The 24,957-nt window shown below is 46.2% G+C and overlaps 2 protein-coding genes across 2 annotated transcripts in view; one reads left to right on the plus strand and one right to left on the minus strand.

The window, feature by feature from the left end:
* The window catches only part of LOC140422599 (uncharacterized), a 163,355-nt gene that overhangs the window by 98,955 nt on the left and 39,443 nt on the right, over positions 1 to 24,957 (plus strand). The window lies entirely within an intron of this gene.
* On the minus strand, positions 7,740 to 15,675 carry LOC140418268 (uncharacterized). Its single transcript, XM_072501736.1, has 4 exons — positions 15,612 to 15,675; positions 13,070 to 14,293; positions 11,768 to 11,770; positions 7,740 to 10,630 (listed from the first exon to the last, which is right to left on the minus strand). Exons 2-4 carry the CDS (start codon positions 13,846 to 13,848, stop codon positions 9,958 to 9,960), a joined length of 1,455 nt encoding a protein of 484 aa, XP_072357837.1. The 5' UTR covers positions 13,849 to 14,293; positions 15,612 to 15,675; the 3' UTR covers positions 7,740 to 9,957.

Genomic DNA, 24,957 nt, shown 5'->3' on the forward strand with positions numbered 1-24,957 from the left:
AGTCCCTGTACTCTGTGTTCCCCAAGGATCTGTCCTCGGCCCCTCCTATTTCCCATCTACAAGCTGCCACGAGGTGACATCATCCAAAAACACCGTGCTAGTTTTCACATGTCACTGACAACACCCAGCTCTACCTCACCACCATCCCTCTCCATTCTTCCTCTGTTACTAAATTATCAAACTGCTTATCTCACATCCACCGGATGGGCAGAAATTTCCTCCAATTAAAAATTGGAAAGACCAAAGCCATTGTCTTCAGTCACCATTAGAAATTCCGTTCCCTAACTCCCGAGTCCATCCCTCTCCCTGGGAACTGTCTGAGGCTGAACCACACTCTGCACAATCTCCGTGTTAGATCTGACCCCAAGATGAGTTTCTGAACACATTTCCACACCATCACTGATACCAATGTCGCCTGTGTCCACCACTCCCCAGCTCATCTGCTGCTGAAACGCTCATCCGTGCTCCTGTTACCATAAGACCATAAGACATAGAAGCAGAATTAGGCCACTCGGCCCATCAAGTCTGCTCCGCCGTTCAATCATGGCTGATATTTTCTCATCCCCATTCTCCTGCCTTCTCCCCATAACTCCTGATCCCCTTATTAATTAAGAATCTATCTATCTCGGTCTTAAAGACACTCAGTGATTTGGCTCCACAGCCTTCTGCAGCAAAGAGTTCACAGATTCACCACCCTCTGGCTGAACAAATTCCTCCTCATCTCTGTTGTAAAGGATTGTTCCTTGAGTCTGAGATTGTGTCCTCCCTTTGTTACCTTTAGACTTGATTCCAATACATTCCTATCCAGCCTCTCTCATTCACCGCACCCGCACACGGAAATATGAGATCATTCAAAGTCCTGTTCACCATCACCACCGTGCTCATTGACCTACTCAAGCTCTGATTAAGCAATGCCTCCATTATAAAATTTGTATTCAGGTTGTCAAATCCCTCCATGGTCATGAACATCGTCAGCCTTTAACCATGGAAGCAAAAAGCCCCGTTTAATGTTGGGAGAAACAGTTCACCTGTTCTGAATGTAGATAATGTTTTAGCCGACGATCTGACCTTTCGAATGGTATGTAGTCACGCTGGGGAGAAGCTTTCGAAATCTGGGGTCTGTGGAATAGATTTAATCAGACCTGGAAATTAATCGGCCTGTTCACACTGAGGAGTTACTGTTAATGTTCTCCGTGTGTGGGAAAGGATTCACTCAGATCACCAGCCTCACTTCTTCATGGTCAATCTGAACTGGACTGTTGCCAAGTGCAATGTATCTTTCCTGAGGTTTGGTGCCCAGTATGGAACACAGTTCATGCAGCAAGTGAGGAAAAGACAGCAGGAGTTTCTCTCATCTGTGATTTACAAGGACACATTCTCGGGTTCCCACCAGTTACGTTTCTTCTGTAATTTCTTCATTTTCCCTAAACTACCCTGCCTGTTGATTCTATTATTCTGATAATTCCATTACTGTAGCTATAAACATCACAGATTAGAATTTAATCTGTTCCATTATTTACTCTGGTTTAAGTTTATGTTGAGGTTAATAACAGACAAACTCTGTCCTCTCCCCAATCCAATTAGAGTTTCCAATGCGTCGATTCTGTGGAATGGAATGTCTTATCACCGTTTCCACGATGACCTGTCTGCAGTGAAGGAATGTCTTAACAACATTTCCACGGTGACCTGTCTGCACTGGAGCACCTGCTTGAGTTTCTCATTCTCCCTAAACTACGGATGCACGATCAATTGGACAAAGACGAGAGTTGAATACAAATGAGGCTTTATTACTCTAAGATGTGTGGCCTCCCACAGCAGCTGGCAAAATGGCTGCTGTACGGAGGACACACATATTTATACTCTGCCTACTGTGCGGAGCCAGCAGGCAGGGACTACCGCTGTACCTGTAGTACAGGGTCTTATCATACATATCCTAATATATGTACAACAGTGGTTTACCACATTCACCCCCTGTTAAAATTGAGTCCGGCGGGGGTGCTGGAGAACTATATACAGAAAGTTTGAGTTTAATGTACAGCATTGCAAAAAAATGTTGAAGTCCAGAGGTTAGGCAGTCCTGAACCAGTTATAAATTTAGTCGGTCCGTGGCCTTGATGTGCCACTTGGAGTGACGCAGTGGTGGCGGCGATAATTCCGATGTCGGTCTGGTCCTCGGTGACTCTGGGAGCATGCCAAAATCCTCTTCATCCTCAGGCGTGGGCAGGGGAAGGACGGATGGTCCTGGGGTGGTTGCTTCTGGGAGCGCTGGGAGAGGGTGGGGTGGAGCCAGGCCAGAGGTGTGTGTGTGTGGAACCTGCTGGTGTCAGGTCCCTGAGGGAGACAGTATCCTGGCGGCCACCGGGGTATGCTACGTAGGCAGACTGGGGGTTCGTGAAGGGAGCAACTGCACCCTTTCTGCCAACGGGTCCGGCTTGTGGAGTCGGACGTGCCTACGGAGGAGTACGGGTCCTGGAGCTGCGAGCCAAGTCGGGAGTGACACCCCAGATGTAGACTTCCTGGGGAAGGCAAAGAGACGATCATGGGGTGTGTCGTTAGTGGCGGTGCATAGTAGTGACCGAATGGAATGCAGTGCATCGGGGAGGACCTCCTGCCAGCGGGTGGCCGGGAGATTCCTGGACCGTAGGGCCAGTTGGACAGCCCTCCAGACCGTCCCGTTCTCACTCTCTACCTGCCCGTTTCCCCGGGGGTTATAGCTGGTCGTCCTGCTGGAGGTGATACCCATGCTGAGCAGGTACTGACGCAGCTCATCACTCATGAATGAGGATCCCCTGTCACTGTGGATGTAGACGGGGAAACCGAACAGAGCAAAGATTGTGTTGAGGGCTTTGATGACGGTGGCAGATGTCATGTCGGGGCATGGGATGGCGAAGGGGAATCTGGAGTACTCATCGACCACACTGAGGAAATACGTGTTACGGTCGGTGGAGGGGAGGGGCCCTTTGAAATCCATGCTGAAGTGTTCAAAGAGGCGGGAGGCCTTCACCAGGCGTGCGCAGTCCGGCTGGTGGAAGTGCGGTTTGCACTCCGCACAGATCTGGGAGTCCCTGGTTGTCTGCACTTCCTCGACGGAGTAGGGCAGATTGCGGGCCTTTATAAAATGGTACAGCCGTGTGACTCCTGGGTGACAAAGGCTGTCGTGCAGGGTCCGGAGTCAGTCTTCTTGGGTGCTGGCACATGTACCTCGGGATAGGGCGTCTGGGGCTTGTTGAGCTTGCCGGGGCGATACATAATCTCGTAGTTGTATGTGGAGAGCTCGATCCTCCACCTCAAGATTTTATCATTTTTGATCTTGCCCCGCTGTGTGTTATTAAACATGAAGGCTACCGACCGTTGGTCAGCGAGGAGCGTGAATCTCCTGCTGGCCAAGAAATGCCTCCAATGCCGCACAGCTTCAACGATAGCTTGGGCCTCTTTTCCGACGGAGGAGTGCCGAATTGAGGAGGCATGAAGGGTGCGGGAAAAGAATGCCACCGGCCTGCCTGCCTGTTTGAGGGTGGCCGCGAGGGTGATGTCTCATGCGTCGCTCTCCACTTGAAAGGGCAGCGTCTCATCTACTGCGTGCATCGCGGCCTTGGTGATATCGGCTCTGATACGGTCGAAGGCATGTAGAGCCTCGGCTGTCAGGGGAAAATGGGTGGACTGGATGAGTGGGCGGGCCTTGTCCGCATGGTTTGGGACCCACTGGGCGTAGTATGAAAAGAACCCCAGGCAGTGTTTGAGGGCCTTGGGGCAGGTTAGCAAAACCATCCCTGGATGCAAAAGCTCGGAGAGACAGTATGGAAGGTATGGCAAGCTGGGACTCTTAAATTCGAATTTGGGATTCTCAGATTACCCACAAAGTGGACTGGGGGAATGGGGTTAGATCAAGCTGACAAGTGATTTTATTTATTTTTATCTTTTAAATAAATTTAGAGTGCCCAATTCATTTTTTCCAATTAAGGGGCAATTTAGTGTGGCCAATCCACCTACCTGACACATCTTTGGGTTGTGGGGGCGAAACCCACGCAAACACGGGGAGAATGTGCAAACTGCACACGGACAATGACCCAGAGCCAGGATCGAACCTGGGACCTCGGCGCCATGAGGCAGCAGTGCTAACCACTGTGCCACCGTGCTGCCCAGCTAACGAGTGATTTTAAAGTAACCAGCATGTCTTATGTTTTTCACCAGCAAGCTGCAGTGAGATATTTCTTCATAAGATTTCAATAATATTAATTATTTTTAAACTATTTTAGATTATACAACAACTTTCTTGCAGATCTCACTATTATGAATAGAAAACATCCGTATTGACTTCTCACACAGAAAATAGCAGGGGGAGGCCATTCGGCCCTTTTGAGCATGCTCCACCATTCATTATGATCATGGCTGATCATCCAACTCAATCGCTTGATCCTGCCTCCCCCCCCCCCCCCCCCCCCCGCCAATATTCTTTGATCCCCTTCGCCCTAAGTGCTGTATCTAACTGCTTCTTGAAAACATACATTCTACATAAACATACATTCTACATAATTGGCCTCAACTACTTTCTGTGCCAACGAATTCCACAGGCTCACCACTCTCTGGATGAAGATATTTCTCCTCATCTCTGTCCTAAATGGGCTACCCTCATATCCTCAGACTGTGACCCCTGGTTGTGGACACACCCACCATCGGAACATCCTTCCTGCAACTACCCTGTCCAATCCTGTTAGAATTTTATAGGTTTCTATGAGATCCCCTCTCATTCTTCTAACTTCAGAGAATAAAATCTTAATTGATTCAATCTCTCCTCATACATCAGTCCTGCCATCCTGGGATTTGGTCTGGTAAACCTTCGCTGCACTCCCCCTCGAGGAAGAATAAAGATAAGGAGACCAAAACTGCACACAATATTCCAGTTGTTGCCTCACCAAGGCCCTGTATAATTACATCTGCCATTCATTTGCCCACTCACTCAACTTGTCCAAATCACACTGAAGGATCTCTGCACCCTCCTCACAGCTCACCCTCCCACACAACTTGATGTCATCTGTAATTTTGCAGATATTACATTTTGTTCCCTCATCTAAATCATTTATATATATTGTAAATAGCTGGGGTTTGATCAGCAATCCCTGTGGTAGTCACTGCCTACCAATTTGAAAAAGACCTGTTAATTCCCATTCTGTTTCCTGTCTGCCAACCAGTTTTCTATCCATACCAATACACTACTCCTAATTCCATGTGCTTCAATTGTAAAAGCTCATCTCCTAAGGAGGACTTTGCCAAAAGCCATCTGAAAGTCCAAATGCACCACATCCACTGGCTCTCCCTCGTCAACTCCACCAGTTACATCCTCAAAATTCCAGTAGATTTGTCAAGCATGATTTTCCCTTCATAAATCCATGCTGACTCTGTCCGATCCTGACACTGCTTTCTAAGCGCTGAGCTATAAAATCTTGATAATGGATTCTAGACTTTTCCCCACTACCGATGTCAGGCTTACTGGTCTATAATTCCGTTTTCTCTCTAGCTCTCTTTTTAAATAGTGGAGTTACATCAGCCACCCTCCAATCCGCAGGAACTGTTCCAGAGACTATAGAATCCTGGAAGATGACCACCAATACATCCACTATTTCTAGAGCCACCTCCTTAATTACTTGGCGATGCAGATTATTAGGCCCTGGGGATTTATCAGCCTTCAATCCCATCATTTTCCGCAACACTATTTTTCTACTAATATTGATCTCCTTCAGTTCCTTCCTCTCACTAAATCCTGCATTCCCCAACATTTCTCACAGTGAATTTTGGCTAATCCAGCTTTTTATAAGCTCTGAGACTATGTCTAATCAAATTATTCCTTTCCAGATGATTATACATCCTATGTCTTATAAACCTTTCCAAGATTTTGCCCACAACAGAAGTAAGGCTCACTGGTCTATAGTTACCGGGGTTTGTCTCTACTCCCCTTCTTGAACAAGGGGACATTTGCTATCCTCCAGTCTTCTGGCACTATTCCTGTTGACAAAGATGACTTAAAGATCAAAGCCAAAGGCTCAGCAATCTCCTCCCTAGCTTCCCAGAGAATCCTAGGATAAATCCCATCCGGCCTATCCAGGGGACCTATCTATTTTCACCCTTTCCAGAATTGTTAACACCTCCTCCTTATGAACCGCAAGCCCTTCTAGTCTAACTAATCACTAACTAATGGTTAGTGATTTGGAGGGGAACCTGGAGGTGGCAGTGTTCCCAGGTATCTGCTGCCATTCTGCTTCTAGATGGTGGTGATCCTGAGTTTAGAAGGTGCTGCCTAAGGAGCCTTGGTGAGTTACTGCAGTGCATCTTGTAGAAAGTACACACACCTGCCATTTTTCACATGTGGTAAAGGGAGTGAATGTTTGTGGATAGGTTGCCAATCAAGTGGGTTACTTTGTCCTTGAGTGTTGTTGGATCTGCACCCATCCAGACAAGTGGGGAGTATTCCATTACATTCCTGATTTGTGTCTTTTAGATAGTGCACAGGTTTTAGGGAGTCAGGAGGTGAGTTACTCGCTGCAGGATTCTTGCCTTTGATCTGCTCTTGTAGCCACCATTTATGGCTAGTCCAGTTTGGTTTCTGGTCAATGGTAACCCCCAGGATGTTGACAGCGAGGGATTCAATGATGGTAATGCTATTGAATGTCAAGGGGCAATTGTTAGATCCTCTCTTGTTGGAGATGATCATAGTCTGGCACTTGTGTGGCACAAATGCAACTTACCACTTGTCTGTATAAACCTAGATATTATCTCGCTGCATTTGGCCATGGACGCTTCAGTAACTGAGGAGTCGCAAATGGTGAACATTGTGCAGTCATTAGCAAGCATCCCCACTTCTGACCTTATCATGGGAGTACGGTCATTGACGAAGCATCAGCTGAAACTAGTTTGGCCTCAGACACAGTTTGAACATGTCTGGGATTCATTCTTCAGTGAATTTCACAAAGCATTTCTGAATAAGTTATTTTACATTTGACAAATCACAGCTGCACACTCACACCGATATCCTCACATGAGGCTACAAGGGCTCCATCCAATGCAGACAATTCATCGACTTTCAGGTGATCTCATATTAAAACATAGAATTGTTTAAGTCTAATTGCAATCAACCAATCCACCAGTGTTTATAAACAGTTCACTCGATTGTTTTAGTTTGAACAAGACTTGACGTTAGGAAATCAGGAATTTCAGATGGTAAATTGAAACTAATGTATTTAAAAAAAAAAGATACATAGTGATACAGAAGGAAAAGGGTAAACTGATCGATACAGAAGGAAAAGGGGAAACTGATCGATACAGAAGGAAAAGGGGAAACTGATCGATACAGAAGGAAAAGGGGAAACTTATTAACACAAAACAGACTTTTACCATTTCTCTTGGTTGATCAGGCTGTAAAAACATAATCCCTCTGGTACCCCTTCTTTGACAACAATTCTGATGGGAACCTTGCTTTGGGGATTCCAGTACATGGCTGGCAACAGACCTTCTCCTCGGGTTTTAAGTACCTAAGTAGATCCTCCCTCAGTTTGAATAAACTAATTAGAACTCAATGGTTGGTCAATTTTATACATGAATCAGTTTGATTGGGTTTTAACCATTTGGGTAAATGTCGCAGATCGGGATACAGTGGGAATGTTTAATGTATTCCTCCCATCATTGTGTGACTTTCCAGTTACAAATAAGGTTACCAAGGGAATGAAGACTTGTTGCTAACCATCAGATCAGATCATACATTCCTTCTCACAGAAGCTGTAATATAGAATTTAAAACAGGCTTACACAGTTTTAGGTACAACCAAGTCTTTTAACACAACCACTAACAGATTATTAAATCGTCAATTAAAATCAACTGAGGCACACTACTTAATTAATAATTTGTTTCTGACTAGTGAATAATTAATACACATCATTGATTAATATAACCGATCAATTGCTGAATACAAAATGCCCTTTTCATTTAAATGTTAGTTTCAAAATGGCTTCCTTGATCTTATTAGCTTACTTCAGTAAATATAAAATGTAGCTCACCTGAAAATGAATCATTTACTGCCTAGTCCCACTTATATGTGTCTGTAAATATTTTTGCTCATCTCCCCCTGAATGCTTCAATGTCTTTGGCATTGGCCATTTTATCAAATGCAATTCTCTTTGAAAGTTCATCCACAACGATACAAACATCTCCAAGAGAGCCATCAATTTATTAGTCTCATCTACACTTTCCTTTTATTAAAATATACATCAATACCACATTGATATATTCCACTGAACTACACCCACAGTGAGGTATTCCAATTCTCATTTAGTGGGGTTATTTTTCCTTAACTTTATTCCTGTGCTCAATCGCTTGCTCTTATATAATTTTACACATCCCATTAGATATCTCATTCATGAGGCTTAGAGAAATGTTACTGTCCAGTATTCCTTCTACCTTTAAAACAGGAATCAGACATTGTAATTTGATTCCAGGTATCAATAGTTTAGATGTTTTTATTTTCAAAATTAGTTCAAATTCAATTTGCCGTATTGTGGGGCTGGCGGGTTTTCTTAATCTTCAATTTATTTCCCGAAAGGAAACTTTCTTTTCCGATTCCCGGGAACCACCCAGACTGTTTGTCATCAGGTTTTGTTCTGAATATTTAATAATCCCTCTCAGCTTCAGGTAAATCTCCCTTTCGAAGTTTGAAATAGAAAAGCTATAATTTTACTTTAGCAATTTTGGCAACAATTATGCCGACTTGCTGGTTTTAAATGGTATTTTTACATCAGAATCAAGAGTCTTGGCAATTGGTTTGGAGGCAAGTTCCAGCTCAAGCTCTTTCTCTCAAAAAGTAACAAATGGCCTGAATGGTTAAGGCCAAAGTCTTTGAAAGGCAAAGCCTTGAGTTCAAATTGTCACCATGTTGTGATACTTGATGCCAGTTCTTGAATTCAGAAATAAAAACCTTCTCGATCTCTTGCTGTAGCATCAGCACGAACCCTGGAAACCTGTTGAATCCACTTGGATTTGTCCGAGAGCCCAATGGATTAATGTGTTCAGGAGAGCAACCAAGGATGAGAGAGCGGAAATAATCTTGAGTTAACGATGAGGTGTTATTGTTCAGTAGTTACGTTCCCATCTGAGTCAGGATGATGTGGGTTCAACTTCAGCTCCAGAAACCTGACCATAAAATCCGGCTGGTATTCCGATGCTGTACTGAGGGAATACAGCACTGTACTGAGGGAATACAGCACAGTACTGAGGGAATATAGCACTGTACAGAGGGAATACAGCACTGTACTGAGGGAATACAGCACTGTACTGAGGGAATACAGCACAGTACTGAGGGAATACTGCAATGACTTTCAGAGGAAACCTTCCAATATAACCCCATCTGCTCTTGCAGCTGGACGTAAAAGTTCCCTTGGTGATATTTCGAAGGAAGTTCTCTCGGGTGAACTGCTCAATATAAAGCCCTCGGTGATGAGCACTGAACAGATAATCTGGTCATAATCATAGTTCTGTTTTGAACTCACTTTCTTGCTTCACAGATGCTGCCCGACCTGCTGAGTATTTCCAGCATCTTATTTGTGTTTGTAGGAGCCTGTTGTACACAATCTGGCTGCTGCATTTCCTACATTACAACAGTGACTACACTTCAAAAGAACCTCATTGTCTGGAAAGCACTTTGGGACATCCTGAATTTGTGAGAGGCGCTATATAAATCCAAGTGTTCCATTAACAAAGGAGAAAAGACCCAACAATGGAACAGTCGGTAACAGGACATCAATTTGTCTCCTCTTATCTTACAGAAATCAAGGACTCCAACACTGTGTTTAATGCAATTCATGTCCATTCTGTTAATCCCATGAACTGGGCTGGAGTTTAACATCAAGGAAAATAAATCTGTACTGTCAGAATGAACATGGTTCATTCCTGAGTGGAGGAATCCAATCCCTGTAATCACATGTGAACTCTCTGGTGACTCAGACGAGTGGATGGCTGAGTGAATCCTCTATCGCACACGGGGCAGGTGAACGGCTTCGCCCCGGAATGGATTCGCTGGTGGTTCATCAACTCCCTTCTGCTTTTAAAGCTCTTCTCACAGTCAGAACAATGAAATGGTCTCTCATCAGTGTGAACAAGTGTATGTGTCATAAGCTGCGATTTTGCAGCGAATCCCTTCCCACACTCAGCGCAGGTAAAGGGTTTCTCTCCATTGTGAATTCGCTGGTGATTCAGAAAATTAGGTAAATTAGTGAAACTCTTCTCACACTCCGTGCAGGTGAATGCCTTCTCTTCAGTGTGATCACGCTGGTGTCTAAGAAGATGTGATGATCTAATAAATCCCTTCCCACACACAGAGCAGACGTACGGCCTCTCACCAGTGTGGACACGCTTGTGTAGAATGAGGTGGGAAGAACAAGTGAACCTCTGCCCGCACTCAGAGCAGTGGAATGGTCTCTCCCCAGTGTGAACCCGTAGATGTTCAGTGAGGTGGGATGAACACCGGACGGTCTTCCCACACTGAGAGCAATCGTAGGGTTTCTCTCCAGTGTGAACTCGCTGGTGTGTCATTAGGCTGGATGACTGAGTGAATTCCTTTCCACAGGTGGAGCAAGTGAACAACTTCTCTCTAGTGTGACTGCGTTTATGAGTTTCTAGTGCAGATGGGGAGCTGAAACCCTTCCCACATTTCCACGGTTTCACCATGGTGTCACTGGATTGGATAATCAGTTAAAGCCTCGTTGACACAAGGAATAATTGTACGGTGTCTCCCCGCTGTGAATGATATGATTTTTTTTCAGGTTGTGTAATAGTTGAAGCCCTTTCCATAGTCAGGTCACTGGAACTCTCTCACTTGGGTGTGTGTCAGTGTGGCTCTCGGTGTTTTTCCAGTCACACTGATAATTCAGATCCTTTCCGACATCAAAGGCTGGTGATATTCAACTCATCGTGAATGTGTGAAATCCTCTCCTTCCAATCCCCTTTAAAAGGAGTTGACTATGGAATTTCTATGGAATATTCTTCTCTCTCTTATTTCCCCAAATATGTTGCCCAATCAAAGTAAAAGAAGGCAAAATCACAACAAAAACAAGGAAAACTTTTTAACCAAACCAGAATGTTGTTTTCAGTGTCTCAGAAGCACTCTGCACCCTGAGGTACCAACAGTTGTGGAAGGTGTCAAGTGTACTGGAGGACACCTCATGTTTCCGTTCCAGGGCCACCTGAACATGGACAAGACCACAGAAGAGAGGCGAGCAGCCAGAGGAAGCCCTACATTCTCCCCCCATAGGGATCTACAAATTGGTGTTTTAAACAGATCAGGAGCAGACCAGCCGCTCCGGCTAGCCCAGACCCCTCTGTGCAGCAAAGATGATCTTCTCAAAGAACATCCTGCCTAAGCCCACTCCCCTACCCTATCCCCATAACCCCACCTAACCTGCAGATCTTTGGGTTGTGGGAGGACATCAGAGCACCGGAAGAAACCCAGGCAGACACAGAGAATGTGCAAACTTCACAACGACAGCCACCCAAGTTCGGATTCGAATCTGGGTCTCAGTCGCTGTGAGGCAGTTCCAATTAACAATTTTAAACTATTCTGAGGTGTATTCGTTCCGGGCACTAGGACCCAGTTGAAAAAGAGACCCTGAAAGTTCTGCCCATTCTCTCTTGCGTCACCCAGACGCCATCGCATGCGCTCTTCCTTTCTCTGAACCATCATGGCGGCTGTTCACCTGGCCCTGATCCTAGGGTCAGGAACCGGACCAACAAACTCGCTCCGGCAGCGTCTTATTTAGGGTTTGCGGCGTTCACTGAGGAGTTGAGAAACTCTCCCCGTCCAGAGCTGGCTCCATCGCTCCCCCTGGGATTCCATATCCTGACCAGTTTACTGCAGCCCATCTACACCACCGCTTCCCGGTCCTCTCCGACGCGGAACAGAGGAGCCATCCATAATGCCCCGCGGCTGGCTGGGCCTGGAGCATGCGGAATGAGCCAGTTGCATCGAGCGGTCTCTGGGCCGCGGGGGATTGTGGGAACTATGGCCACCATTCATCAGCTCCAGTAGGAAAATTTAATTTAATTTAAATTTTAAAAAAAATAATCTTTACTGTCGCAAGTAGGCGTATATTAAAACTGCAATAAATTTACTATGAAAAGCCCCTAGTCCCCACATTCCGGCGCCTGTTCAGGTACACAGAGGGAGAATTCAGAATAGAACAAAGGAAAGCACAGGAACAGGCCCTTCGGCCCTCCAAGTTCGTGCTGACCATGCTACCTGTCTAAACTAAAATCTTCTACACTTCCTGGGTCCATATCCCTCTATTCCCATCCAATTCACCTAACAAGCACGTCTTTCGGGACTTATGGGAGGAAACTTTAGCACCCGAAGAAACCGGGACCGGGTTTGAATCTGGCCTTGGATGACTGTCAGTATGGAGTTTGTGCGTTCTCCCCAAATCTGTGTGGGTTTCCTGCGGGTGCTGCCACAGTCCAAAGATGTGCAGGTTAGGTGGTGTTATGGGGATCGGGTGAGGTTATGGGCCTAGCTAGCGCACTTTTTCAGGCATATAGTGTAATCCTGAGCGACCGAATGGCCTCCTTCTGCACTTTAGGGATTCTATGGATTCTAGTGCCATCATGTCGATGGGAAATAGGAGGGGCCAAGGATAGATCCTTGGGGGACACCATGTTGGTGAGGAAAGGGAGTTTGGAGATGGGGTGGTACTTTGCAGGAAGTTGGGGTCAAAGGTTGTTTTCTCAGGAAAGGTGAAGATCGTGTATTTAAAAGTGAGAGGGGCAAAGCCAGAAGCGAGAGAGAACTGTTAACGATATCAATTAATGTGGGGAAGTTGGATGGTCAGCGGTTTAGTGAGAATTGGGTCAAGGGAGCAGAAGGCAGGTCTTGTAATCAAGATGAGATTGAACAGGACATGACAGGAGATCGGAGAGCAACCGGAGATAGATCCGAGTTCACACTCAGACAAGGGGGATTTTTAGAGACAGTTTGGCCCGGTGGAGCTAGTGGAAGGGAGGGGAGCAGCTGATCAGCATGTCCACTCACTGTAATTACTTGTGAATTCGCTGGTGTCTCATCAGGTTGGATGACTGTGTGAATCTCTTCCCACACTTGGGGCAGGTGTACGGCCTCTCCCTAGTGTGAACTCGCTGATGTGCCAGCAGGCTGGATGACTGAGTGAATGTCTTCCCACACTGGGAGCAGGTGAACGGTCTCTCCCCAGTGTGAGTTCGCTGGTGTACAGTGAGGTCAGATGATGTCTTGAACCCAGTTCCGCAGTAAGAGCACTGGAACGGTTTCTCGTCAGTCTGAATACGCTGATGACGCATCAGTTCCCCGGAACTTTTAAAGCACTTCTCACAGTCTGGGCATTTAAAAGGTTTCTCATCAATGTGAACACGTTTATGGTGGAGCAGTTCCCGGGAACTTTTGCAGCACTTCCTGCAGTCTGTGCATTTAAATGGTCTCTTGTCATTGTGAACACTCTGATGATTCAGCAGAGTGGATAACTGAGTGAATCCCTTCCCACACTCAGAGCAAGTGAAAGGTCTCTCCCCAGTGTGACTGCGCTGGTGTGTCCACAGGTTTGATGACCTACTGAACCCACTGCCACACAGGGAGCAGGTGAAAGGCCTCTCCCCAGTGTGAGTGCGTTGGTGTTCACGGAGTTGAGATGACTGCTTGAACCCAGTCCCACGGTGAGTGCACCTAAACGGTCGCTCGTTGGTGTGAGCTCGTTGATGGAGTATCAGGTCCCGGGAACATTTATAGCACTTCCCACAATCTGGACATTTAAATGGTCTCTTGTCCGTATGAACTCGCTGGTGCGGCATTAAGTCAGATGACCAAGTGAATCCCTTCCCATACTCTCAGCAAATAAATGGTCTCTTCCCAGTGTGAACTAGCTGGTGTCTCAGCAGGTTGGACGACTGAGCAAATCCCTTCCCACAGAGGGAGCAGTTGAATGGTTTCTCCCCGGTATGAACCTGCTGGTGTTGCAGCAGGCTGGATGATCGAGAGAATCTCTTCGCACAATCAAAGCAAGTGAATGACCTCTCCACAGAGTGTCTTGGATGATGAATTTCCAGTTGAGATGTGGATCTGAATCCCTCCTCACATTCCCATGGTTTCTCCTCACTGAGAACCGTGCTTTTTCCTTCTATGTTCAAAATTCACCGATGTTCAGGTTGCAACAAATTGGGCGATCCTCAGATCCTGATGCAATGTTTGGTTTGAGTTTCCTGACTGCAAATCTTCCCCTTGTAACACTCTGTCAAACTGATTTAAAACAAAAAAAAGGGAGTGAGAGCGAACCCACAAAAACACAAAGGCAGATTGTAAAATTGACCTCAATTAATCTGGTCATTTGTGGGGGCGGCACTGGGAAAAAGTGACCATGAAAACCTGCTGGATTGTCATAAAAACCGAACTGGCTCACTATTGTCCTTCAGGAAAGGCAACCTGCCACATGACCTATACCCACCTTTGCAAGAACACAAGAAATAGGAGCAGAAGTAGACCATTCGGCCCGTTGAACCTGCTCTGCCATTGAACACGATTGTGGCTGATCTTGGTCTTCCATTCCCCTTTCCCGCCAGCTCCCCATCTCCTTGACTTCCGGAGAGACCAAAAATCTCACCATCTTAACCTTAAATATATTCAGTGATGGAGTATCCACAATCCTCTGTGCTAGGGAATACATGTGACAAGAAAGACAGAGAGGGAGAGAAAAAGAGTGAGTCGTGGTGCAGAGACAGAAATGATGAGGGAAAGGGAGAGAGAGAAGGGAATGGGAGTGACAGGGGCAATGGAGAGGTATTTTCTCAACTTACAACAGAATCACAATTTGACAGAATCTCCGAAACCTCCGCCACCTGGATGGACCAGGACAGCAGATGTGTGTGAACATCACGACCTGCAAGTTCCCTTCCAAGACATGTCTGAACTTGTCTGACATCCAGTACTGGAGGAGCAGAAATTTCCTCCATTTAAATATTGAGAAGTTTAAACCCATTCACTTCCGTCCCCTCGACAAACTCCATCCCTGTCTGTCCCTGCCAAATGTCTGAGGCTGAAGCAAACTGTTCACAACAATGGTGAAATATTGCACCCCAGATGAGCTCCCAAACACATATCCACATCATCATCAAGATCACCTATTTTGTAATGTTTCTCTGAAAAGTCTTAATATTTTATTCTGTTCAAGGCACAATATAAATACGAATTATTGTCACAGCTCTGGATACGTATCATTGTTCTTTCCCATAAATAACAATTTGTAACTCAGAGTGAAACAGTTTGATGACATTCTGACATGAAGAACCATTTTTAAAATGTTGCCCCCAACAATGATGGCGACTGAGCCTGCGCTCTGCTCCAATAAAGATATGTTGGGCGCGCGTGTACGCAATTAAAAAGGTGTGCGCATGCGCATTGTTGCCAGTTCGGAACAAAGATGGCGGCCGCTTCGATCTATCTGTGAGAAAGCTGCAGCCTCCGCTCAGGTCACCTGGTATTGGTAGGTTATTTTTCCGGGTTTCCTGTTTCTATAATATGTTTACGAACTGTGCCTAACGACCGGGCTGATCCCACTGACCTGCCATTCCCACCTTTACGGATTGTGAATCGGAGAAAGAACCTTCTTCTCATCGCCATTAATCAAACTGCGCATGCTTCATTCAGCCCCCCCCCCCCCCATTCACTGTGATTGGTTGGAGGACCAGCTGCTCCAGTTCGGGCCTGCTGCTTCCATTGGTCCGGACATGCCGTCAATCATTCCCCGGGCATTGTGAGGTATCAGGTGAGGGGTCCATCAGAGTCAGCATGGTTTTGCGAAGGGTAAATCGTGTTTGAATCATTTGTTGAAGTTCTTCGAAGATGTAACAAGCCAAATGGATATTGGGGGTAATGTAGATGTATTTGGACTTCCAGAATACATTTGATAAGGTGCCTCACAAAAGGTTATAAACAAGGGGGTTGACAGGTAATGTAATATATAATCTTTTTTAGTGTCATAAGTGGGCTGACATGAACACTGCAATCAAGTTACTGTGAAAATCCCCTAGTCACCACATTCTGGCGTCAGTTCGGGTACACAGAGAGAGAATTCAGAATGTCCAAATAACCTCACAGCACGTCTTTTAGGATTTGTGGGAGGAAACCGGAGCAGCCGGAGGAAACCCACGCAGACAAGGTGAGAACGTACGGCCTCCGCACAGACAGTGACCCAAGCCGGGAATCAAATCCGGGTCAATGCTAACCACTGTGCTACTGTGCCGTCCTTAAAATAAAGAATAGACACCACTGGATTTCGAACCCAGGATTTCCTGTTTCGAGTCAGGCGCTTTAACCAATAATGATATCGCTTGGATAGAGGATTGGCTAACCAACCGACAGCAGAGTGAGGATTAATCTGTCTTTTTCTGGTCGGCAAGCTGTAACCAGTGGTGTGCCTCAGGGTTTGGTTCTCAGGCCCCAGTTATTTACAACCTATATTAATGATTATGGGACAGATAGAATAGACAGTATCCAAATTTGTAGATGACACTGAAATGGGTGGGGAAACAAGTTGCAGGAGGAAATATGAAATAAACTAATGGATATGCATAGGTTGGGTGAGTGGGCCAAATTTGAATAAAAAGGCAACATATTATCTAAATGAAGAGAAACTTCAAAATGCTTTTGTACAGCGGGATCTTGGTGTCCTCCCATCCATTCTTCTCACCCACTTCCCAACCCTCTTCCATCCACTGACTCTTTCGACACCTCCTGCTGCCTTGGGAAAGAGGGCAGAATAAACAAAGCCCCCTCCCACCTGAGTTATCAGGTGGCACAGTAACACAATGGTTAGCACTGTTGTTTCACGGCGCCAGGGACCTGGGTTCGATTCCCAGCTTGGGTCACTGTGCGGAGTCTGCACGTTCTCCCCGTGTCTTGGTGGGTTTCCTTCGGGTGCTCCGGTTTTCCTCCCACAAGCTCTGAAAGACGTGCTCGTTAGGTGAATTGAACATTCTGAATTCTCCCTCAGTGTAACCGAACAGGTGCCGGAGTGTGGCAACTAGGGGATTGTCACAGTAACTTCAGTGAAGTGTTAAGCCTACTTGTCCCACTAATAAAGATTATTATTGTTTATTTCAAGGAAGATGGAGTCTAATAGCAAAGTGCTGTTGCTGCAACTGCACAAGCAGCCAGTGAGGCCACGTTTAGAACACGGTACAGTCTTGATCACCTTCTTTAAGGAAAGATGAGGGACTGCCAAATGAGGAAAGAATTCTCTCAAACTGCTGAATCTTGGAATTATTTACCCCGGGTAACGTGGAGGCCGAGTCCTTGATCAGTTGCAAGGCTAAGATTGAGATGTTTTTAATCGGTTGGGGAATTAAGGGGAATAGAGAGAAGGTAGGAAAGTGGACTTAGTGAGTGTGAGAAAAGCTCTGATCTCATTAAATTGTGGAGCAGCTCAAAGGCTGAATGGCTAACGCCTGTCCCTATTTCTTCTGGTCTATTCTGTTTGTCGGTAAAGATTTCCAGTATCTGTGTGACTGGAGAAGCACTGAGATATATAAAATCCTGGTTAGACACCACCTGGACTGCTATCATTTAAATTTTAAAAAAATGCTGGAAACCTTCAGCATATCGGGCAGCGTCTGTGGAGAGAAACATAGTTAATGTTTCAGGTCAGCATGATCTTTCATTAGATCAAGAATAGTGTTCCCATTAGGGACAAAGGGGCAATCTGTGGGTGGAGCCAGAGGACATTGGTTGGGAGTTGAACAAGTACTTCACATCTGTCTTCACCCAAGAGAATGAGGAGGTAGATATGGAACTCGGACAGCGAGACTGAGGTTCCTGAGCAAATTGACGTGGGGAGTGACATAGTGTTGGCAGGCTTAAAAGTGGACGAATCTCCAAGTCTGGATGAACTGTGTCCCAGGATGCTGTGAGAGATGAGGGAGGAGTTTGCAGGAGCTCTGATCCAAATTTTTAATTCCTCTCTGGCCACAGTGGGGTGCCAGAGGACTGGAGAACAGCTATTTAAGAAAGGTTGTCGAGATAAGCCAGGGAACTACAGACCAGTTAGTCTTACGTCAGTGGTAGGGAAAATATTGGAGAAAATTCAGAAGGAGAGAGACTTGTCTTCACTTGGAGGGCAAGATTTGATCAGGAATAGTCAGCGTGGCATTGTCAGAGAGAAGTTATGCTGAACAAATTTTGAATTTATTTTTTATGTGACCGGCTGTGTTGATGCAGTTTGCTGGATTTCAGCAAAGCCTTTGACAAGATCCCAAACAAGAGACTTTATAAAGAAGGCAAAAGCTCATGGGATAGAGGTAACATGATAAGGTGGATTCAAAATTGACTTAGCTGTCGCAGCCAGAGGGTGATGACAGATGGCTGCTTTAGTGACTGGAAGCCAGTGTCGAGTGGCACACCACCGGGATCCAGCAGAGTAAGAATGGAGGGAGCATGTGTGGGATGGAGATTTGCAGCTTTCGGGGAATAAGAGAGGAAAGAATGTTCCATAGGAACTAGAATTATCTGTTCTGAGTTTCTACCCTGTACTGACAGCGATGAATTTTCTAAATTGTTTTTACAGGATATTAGATGAGGAAGAATTACAAACAGAAGTCTCAAACGTCACGTCTCGATCTGACAGTCACTCGATTCCCTGGAACCTGAATATCATCGGTCTTTGAGTCTAGAAGGAGAAATATTCGTCCGAACTGTCAGCTTCTAAAGGTTTCAAACATCAGTGCGACTGGAAAAGCAACGAGATACGTGCAACATACACCCGAGTGAGAGTGTTCCAGTGAACTGACTGTGGAAACATCAGTGTGACTGGAAAAGCACCGAGACCCACACAACACACACCCGAGTGCGAGAGTTCCAGTGAACTGACTGTGGAAGGATCAGTGTGGCTGGAAAAGCAATGAGATACACACAGCACACACCTGAGAGAGTGTGCCTGACTGTGGAAAGATCTTTCACCAGTTACACATCCTGACAAAACATCACACCATTCACAGCGGGGAGAGACTGCACCCGTGCTCTGTGTGTGGACGAGGCTTCAACTGATCATCGAACCTGGAGAGATACAAGTTGACCAGCACTATGGAGAAACCGTGGAAATGTGGGGACTGTGGGAAGGGATTCAAAGCTCCGTCTGAGGTGGAAATACATAGGCGCAGTCACACTGGAGAGAGGCCGTTCACCTGCTCTGACTGTGGGAAGGGGTTCAGTGATTCATCCAACCTGCTGATGCACCAGCGAGTTTACACCGGGGTGAGGCCATACACCTGCTGTGATTGTGGGAAGAGATTCAGTCGATCATCCAACCTGCAGTCACACCAGCGAGTCCACACTGGTGAGAGGCCGTTCACCTGCTCTGAATGTGGGAAGGCGTTCACTCTGTTATCCCATTTGCAGACACACCAGAGAGTTCACAGCGGGGAGAAGCCATTCACCTGCTCCCAGTGTGACAAAGGATTTACTAATTCATCCAATCTACAGAAACACCAACGGGTTCACACGGGGGAGAGGGCATTCACCTGCTCTCAGTGTGGGAAGGGATTCACTCAGTTAACCCACTTACTGACACACCAGCCGGTTCACACTGGAGAGAGGCCGTTCACCTGCTCAGAATGTGGGAAGGGATTCATTCAGTTGTCCAAGCTGCTGATAACACCAGCGAGTTCACACTGGGGAGAGGCCATTCACTTGCTCCGAATGTGGGAAGGGATTCACTCAGTCCTCCACCCTGCTCTCTCACCAGCGAATTCACACTGGGGAGAGGCCATTCACCTGCACTGTGTGGGGAAAGGGATTCAGAGATTCATCCACCCTGTTGAAACACCAGCGAGTTCACACTGGGGAGAGGCCATTCCTCTGCTCTCAGTGTGGGAAGGGATTCACTCAGTCATCTAGCCTGTTGACACATCAGAGAGTTCACACCGGGGAGAGACCATTCACCTGTTCTGTTTGTGGGAAGGGATTCACACAGTCAGCCAACCTGCAGACACATCAGCGAGTTCACATGCGATTACAGGGGTTGGATTCTGCTGTTATTGCTGCTGTTAATCACATCCAGGACTGACATGCTCACAGTTGGTGAAGCGGGAGGGTTTCTTTCTGCTGGTCGGTCTCCCGACTTTGCTTCCAGTGGGCTGATGTTGAGTCTTAAGAGCACATTCCCACTGAAATATCCACAAAAGCTGGTGAAGGACACTTATTTCATCCCATGTAGGGTTCAATTCTGGCCTTGGGTGATTGCCTGAGTGGAGTTTGCACTTTATGGGTTTTCTCCAAGTGATCCAGTTCCTTCCCATAGTCCACATGTGCAGGTTAGGTGGATTGGCCACTCTTTTGAGGTCCACCAACCATGCTAAATTGCCTCTTAAGTGTCCAAGGATGTGCAGGTTGGGTGAGTGGCCATGCTAAATTGCCCATTTGTGTCTAAAGATGTGTAGGTTTGGTTATTGGGATAGGGTGGGTGAGTCGATTCGGGTGGAGTGCTCTTTCAGAGGGTCGGTGCAGACTTGATGGGCCAAATGGCTTCTGAGGGTGAGCTGTGAGGAGCATGCAGAGATGCTTCAGCAGGATTTTGACAAGCTGAGTGTGTGATGCATTCATGGCAGATGCAGTATAATGTGGATGGCCGCTTCAGTAGCAAAAATAGGAAGGCAGATTATTATTTGAATGGGTGTAATTTGAGAGAGGTGGATCCTCAGCGAACCCTTGGTGTCCTCGTGCATCAGTCGCTGAAAGTAGGCACACAGGTACAGCAGGCAGGAAAGAAGGCAAATGGTATGTTGGCCTTCATAACGGGAGGAATCGAGGTATTTTACTGCAGTTTTATAGGGCATTGGTGAGGCCACACCTGGAGTATTTTGTTCAGTTTTGGTATCCTTATCTGAGGAAGCATGTTCTTGCTTTGGAGGGAGTGCAGTGAAGTTTCACCAGGCTGATTCCTGGGATGGTGGGACTCATATGAGGAGAGACTAAGTCGGTTAGGATTATATTTATTGGGGTTTAGAAGAGTGAGAGGGGATCTCATCGAAACTTACAAAATTCTAAAAGGATTAGACAGGGTAGATTCAGAAAGAATGGTCCCGATGGTGGTGGAGCCCAGACCTAGGGGTCATAGTTTGAGGATAAGGGGTAAACGTTTTCGGACTGAGGCGAGGAAAGATTTCTTCACCCAGAGTTGTGAATCTGGAATTCGCTGTCACAAAAGTTGTTGAGGCCAAAACATTGTGTAATTTCAAGAAGGAATTCGATATAGCTCTTGGGGCTAAGTGGATCAAGGCATATAGGGGGAAAATGGGATCAGGGTATTGAACTTGATGATCAGCCATGATCAGAATGAATGATGGAGCTGGCTCAAAGGGCCTGTTTTACTGCAATTGTGTAGGGCCTCCTGCTGCTTCTATTTTCTATGTCAATAGAACGGTATGTTGGCCTTCACAGTGGGAGGAATAGAGATGTTTCCCACCAGTACAGGTAGTTCTAAAATAAATACATTTGTCTCTGTTCCATAGAGTCTGCAGCCAGTTGGCTCAATTAGTCTGTGTCAGTATTTATGCTCCACATGAGCCTCCACCCACCCCTCTTCATCTCCCCCCATCAGCATCTCCTTTTAGTCCTTTCTCCCTCATGTATGTATCCAGCTTCCCCCTCAATGTATTAATGCTGTTCACCTCAACCACTCGCTGTGGTGGTGAGCTCCACATTATCACCATTCACTGGGGAAAGAGGTTTCTCCTGAAATTTTGATTGGATTGTTGAACCCCTGCATAATCGTGTTACATCAAGTCACCCTTCAGTCTTCTCCTTTCTAGAGAAAAGCAGTCCCAGTCTTTCCTGAGGATTAAAATGCTCTGTTCTGGTATATTCTTGGAATCTTTCATAGAATCAAAGAAGTTTACAGCATGGAAACAGGCCCTTCGGCCCAACCAGTCCATGCCGCCCAGTTTTTACCATTAAGCTAGTGCCAGTTGCCCGCACTTGGCCCATAACCCTCTATACCCATCTTACCCATGTAACTATCTAAATGCTTTTTGAAAGACACAATTGTACCCGCCTCTACTACTACCTCTGGCAGCCCATTCCAGACACTCACTACCCTCTGAGTGAAGAAATTGCCCCTCTGGGCCCTTCTGAATCTCTCCCCTCTCACCTTAAACCTATGCCCTCTAGTTTTAGACTCCCCTACCTTTGGGAAAAGATGTTGACTATCTACCTTATCTATGCCCCTCATTATTTTATAGACCTCTATAAGATCACCCCTAAGCCTCCTACGCTCCAGGGAAAAAAGTCCCAGTCTATCCAGCCTCTCCTTATAACTCAAACCATCAAGTCCCGGCAACATCCTAGTAAATCTTTTCTGCACTCTTTCTAGTTTAATAATATCCTTTCTATAATAGGGTGACCAGAACTGCACACAGTATTCCAAGTGTGGCCGTACCAATGTCTTGTACAACTTCAACAAGACGTCCCAACTCCTATATTCAATGTTCTGACCAATGAAACCAAGCATGCCGAATGCCTTCTTCACCACCCTGTCCACCTGCGACTCCACCTTCAAGGAGCTATGAACCTGTACTCCTAGATCTCTTTGTTCTATAACTCTCCCCAACGCCATACCATTAACTGAGTAGGTCCTGGCCTGATTCGATCTGCCAAAATGCATCACCTCACATTTATCTAAATTAAACTCCATCTGCCATTCGTCGGCCCACTGGCCTAATTGATCAAGATCCCGTTGCAATCCTAGATAACCTTCTTCACTATCCACTGTGCCACCAATCTTGGTGTCATCTGCAAACTTACTAACCATGCCTCCTAAATTCTCATCCAAATCATTAATATAAATCACAAATAACAGTGGACCCAGCACCGATCCCTGAGGCACACCACTGGTCACAGGCCTCCAGTTTGAAAAACAACCCTCTACAACCACTTCTGTCGTCCAGCCAATTTTGAATCCAATTGGCAACCTCACCCTGGATCCCGTGAGCTTTAACCTTCTGCAACAACCTACCATGCGGTACCTTGTCAAAGGCTTTGCTAAAGTCCATGTAGACAACGTCTACTGCACTGCCCTCATCTACCTTCTTGGTCACCCCCTCAAAAAACTCAATCAAATTTGTGAGACATGATTTTCCACGCACAAAGCCATGCTGACTGCCCCAAATCAGTCCTTGCCTCTCTAAATGCTTGTAGATCCTGTCTCTCAGAATACCTTCTAGCAACTTACCTACTACAGACGTTAGGCTCACCGGTCTGTAGTTCCCAGGCTTTTCCCTGCTGCCCTTCTTAAATAAGGGCACAACATTCGCCACTCTCCAATCTTCAGGCACCTCACCTGTGGCTGCCGATGATTCAAATATCTCGGTTAGGGGACCCGCAATTTCCTCCCTAGCCTCCCACAACATCCTGGGATACATTTCATCAGGTCCCGGGGATTTATCTACCTTGATGCGCTTTAAGACTTCCAGCACCTCCTCCTCTGTAATATGCACACTTCTCAAGACATCACTATTTATTTCCCTTAGTTTCCTAACATCCATGCCTTTCTCCACCGTGAATACCGATGAGAAATATTCATTCAGGATCTCACCCAACTCTTGTGGCTCTGCACATAGATGTCCTTGTTGATCCTTAAGAGGCCCGACTCCGTCCCGAGTTACTCTTTTCCCCTTTATGTATCTGTAGAATCTCTTTGGATTCTCCCTTGCATTATTTGCCAAAGCAATTTCATGTCCCCTTTTTGCCCTCCTGGTTTCCCTCTTAACTCTATTTCGACAATCTCTATACTCTTCAAGGGATCTACTTGATCCCAGTTGCTTATGTACGTCATATGCCTCCTTCTTCTTTTTGACCAGAGTCTCAATATCTCGAGTCATCCAGGGTTCCCTACTTCTACCAGCCTTGCCCTTCACTCTAAAGGGAATGTGCTTACCCTGCACCCTGGTTAACACATTTTTAAAAGCCTCCCATTTACCAGCCGTCCCTTTGTCTGCCAATAGTCTCCCCCAATCTACCTCTGCAAGTTCCTGTCTGATACCATCAAAATTGGCCTTGCCCCAATTAAGAATTTTAACTCTTGGGCCAGACCTATCATTCTCCATAGCTATCTTAAAACTAATGGAATTATGGTCACTTGTCCCAAAGTGATCCCTCACTAGCACTTCTGTCACTTGCCCTTCCTTATTTCCCAAGACGAGGTCAGGTTTTGCCCCCTCTCTAGTCGGTCCATCCACATACTGAATGAGAAATTCCTCCTGAATACACTCAACAAATTTCCCTCCATCCAAGCCCCTAATGGTATGGCTGTCCCAGTCAATGTTGGGAAAGTTAAAGTCCCCTACTGCTACCACCCTATTATTCTTGCAGCTATCTGTAATCTCCTTACATATTTGCTCCTCAATTTCCCGCTGACTATTTGGGGGCCTGTGGTACAGTCCTACCAAGGTGATCTCTCCCTTCTTATTTTTCAGTTCCACCCATATAGACTCAGTGGGCGAACCCTCGGATATATCCCCTCTAAGTACTGCCGTGATGTTCTCCCTAATCAAAAACGTCACTCCCCCTCCTCTCTTACCTCCTGTTCTATCCTTTCTATAGCATCTGTACCCCGGAACATTGAGCTGCCAGTCCTGCCCCTCCCTTAGCCATGTTTCAGTCATAGCTATAATATCCCAGTCCCATGTGCCCGTCCATGCCCTGAGTTCATCCGCTTTGCCCGTCAGGCCCCTTGCATTGAAATAAATGCAGTTTAATGTAGACCTTCCTTGCTCTCTGCCCTGCTTTCTCTGGTCATGCTTTACACACTCTCCCTTCCTGCCTTTTGTTTCTGTCCCCACTGACTTCCTACATCGGTTCCCATCCCCCTGGCACATTAGTTTAAACCCTCCCCAACTGCACTAGCAAACACCCCCCCG

The sequence above is a fragment of the Scyliorhinus torazame genome, chromosome 5 (genome assembly GCF_047496885.1).
Source record: "Scyliorhinus torazame isolate Kashiwa2021f chromosome 5, sScyTor2.1, whole genome shotgun sequence".
Classification (NCBI taxonomy): Eukaryota; Metazoa; Chordata; class Chondrichthyes; order Carcharhiniformes; family Scyliorhinidae; genus Scyliorhinus; species Scyliorhinus torazame.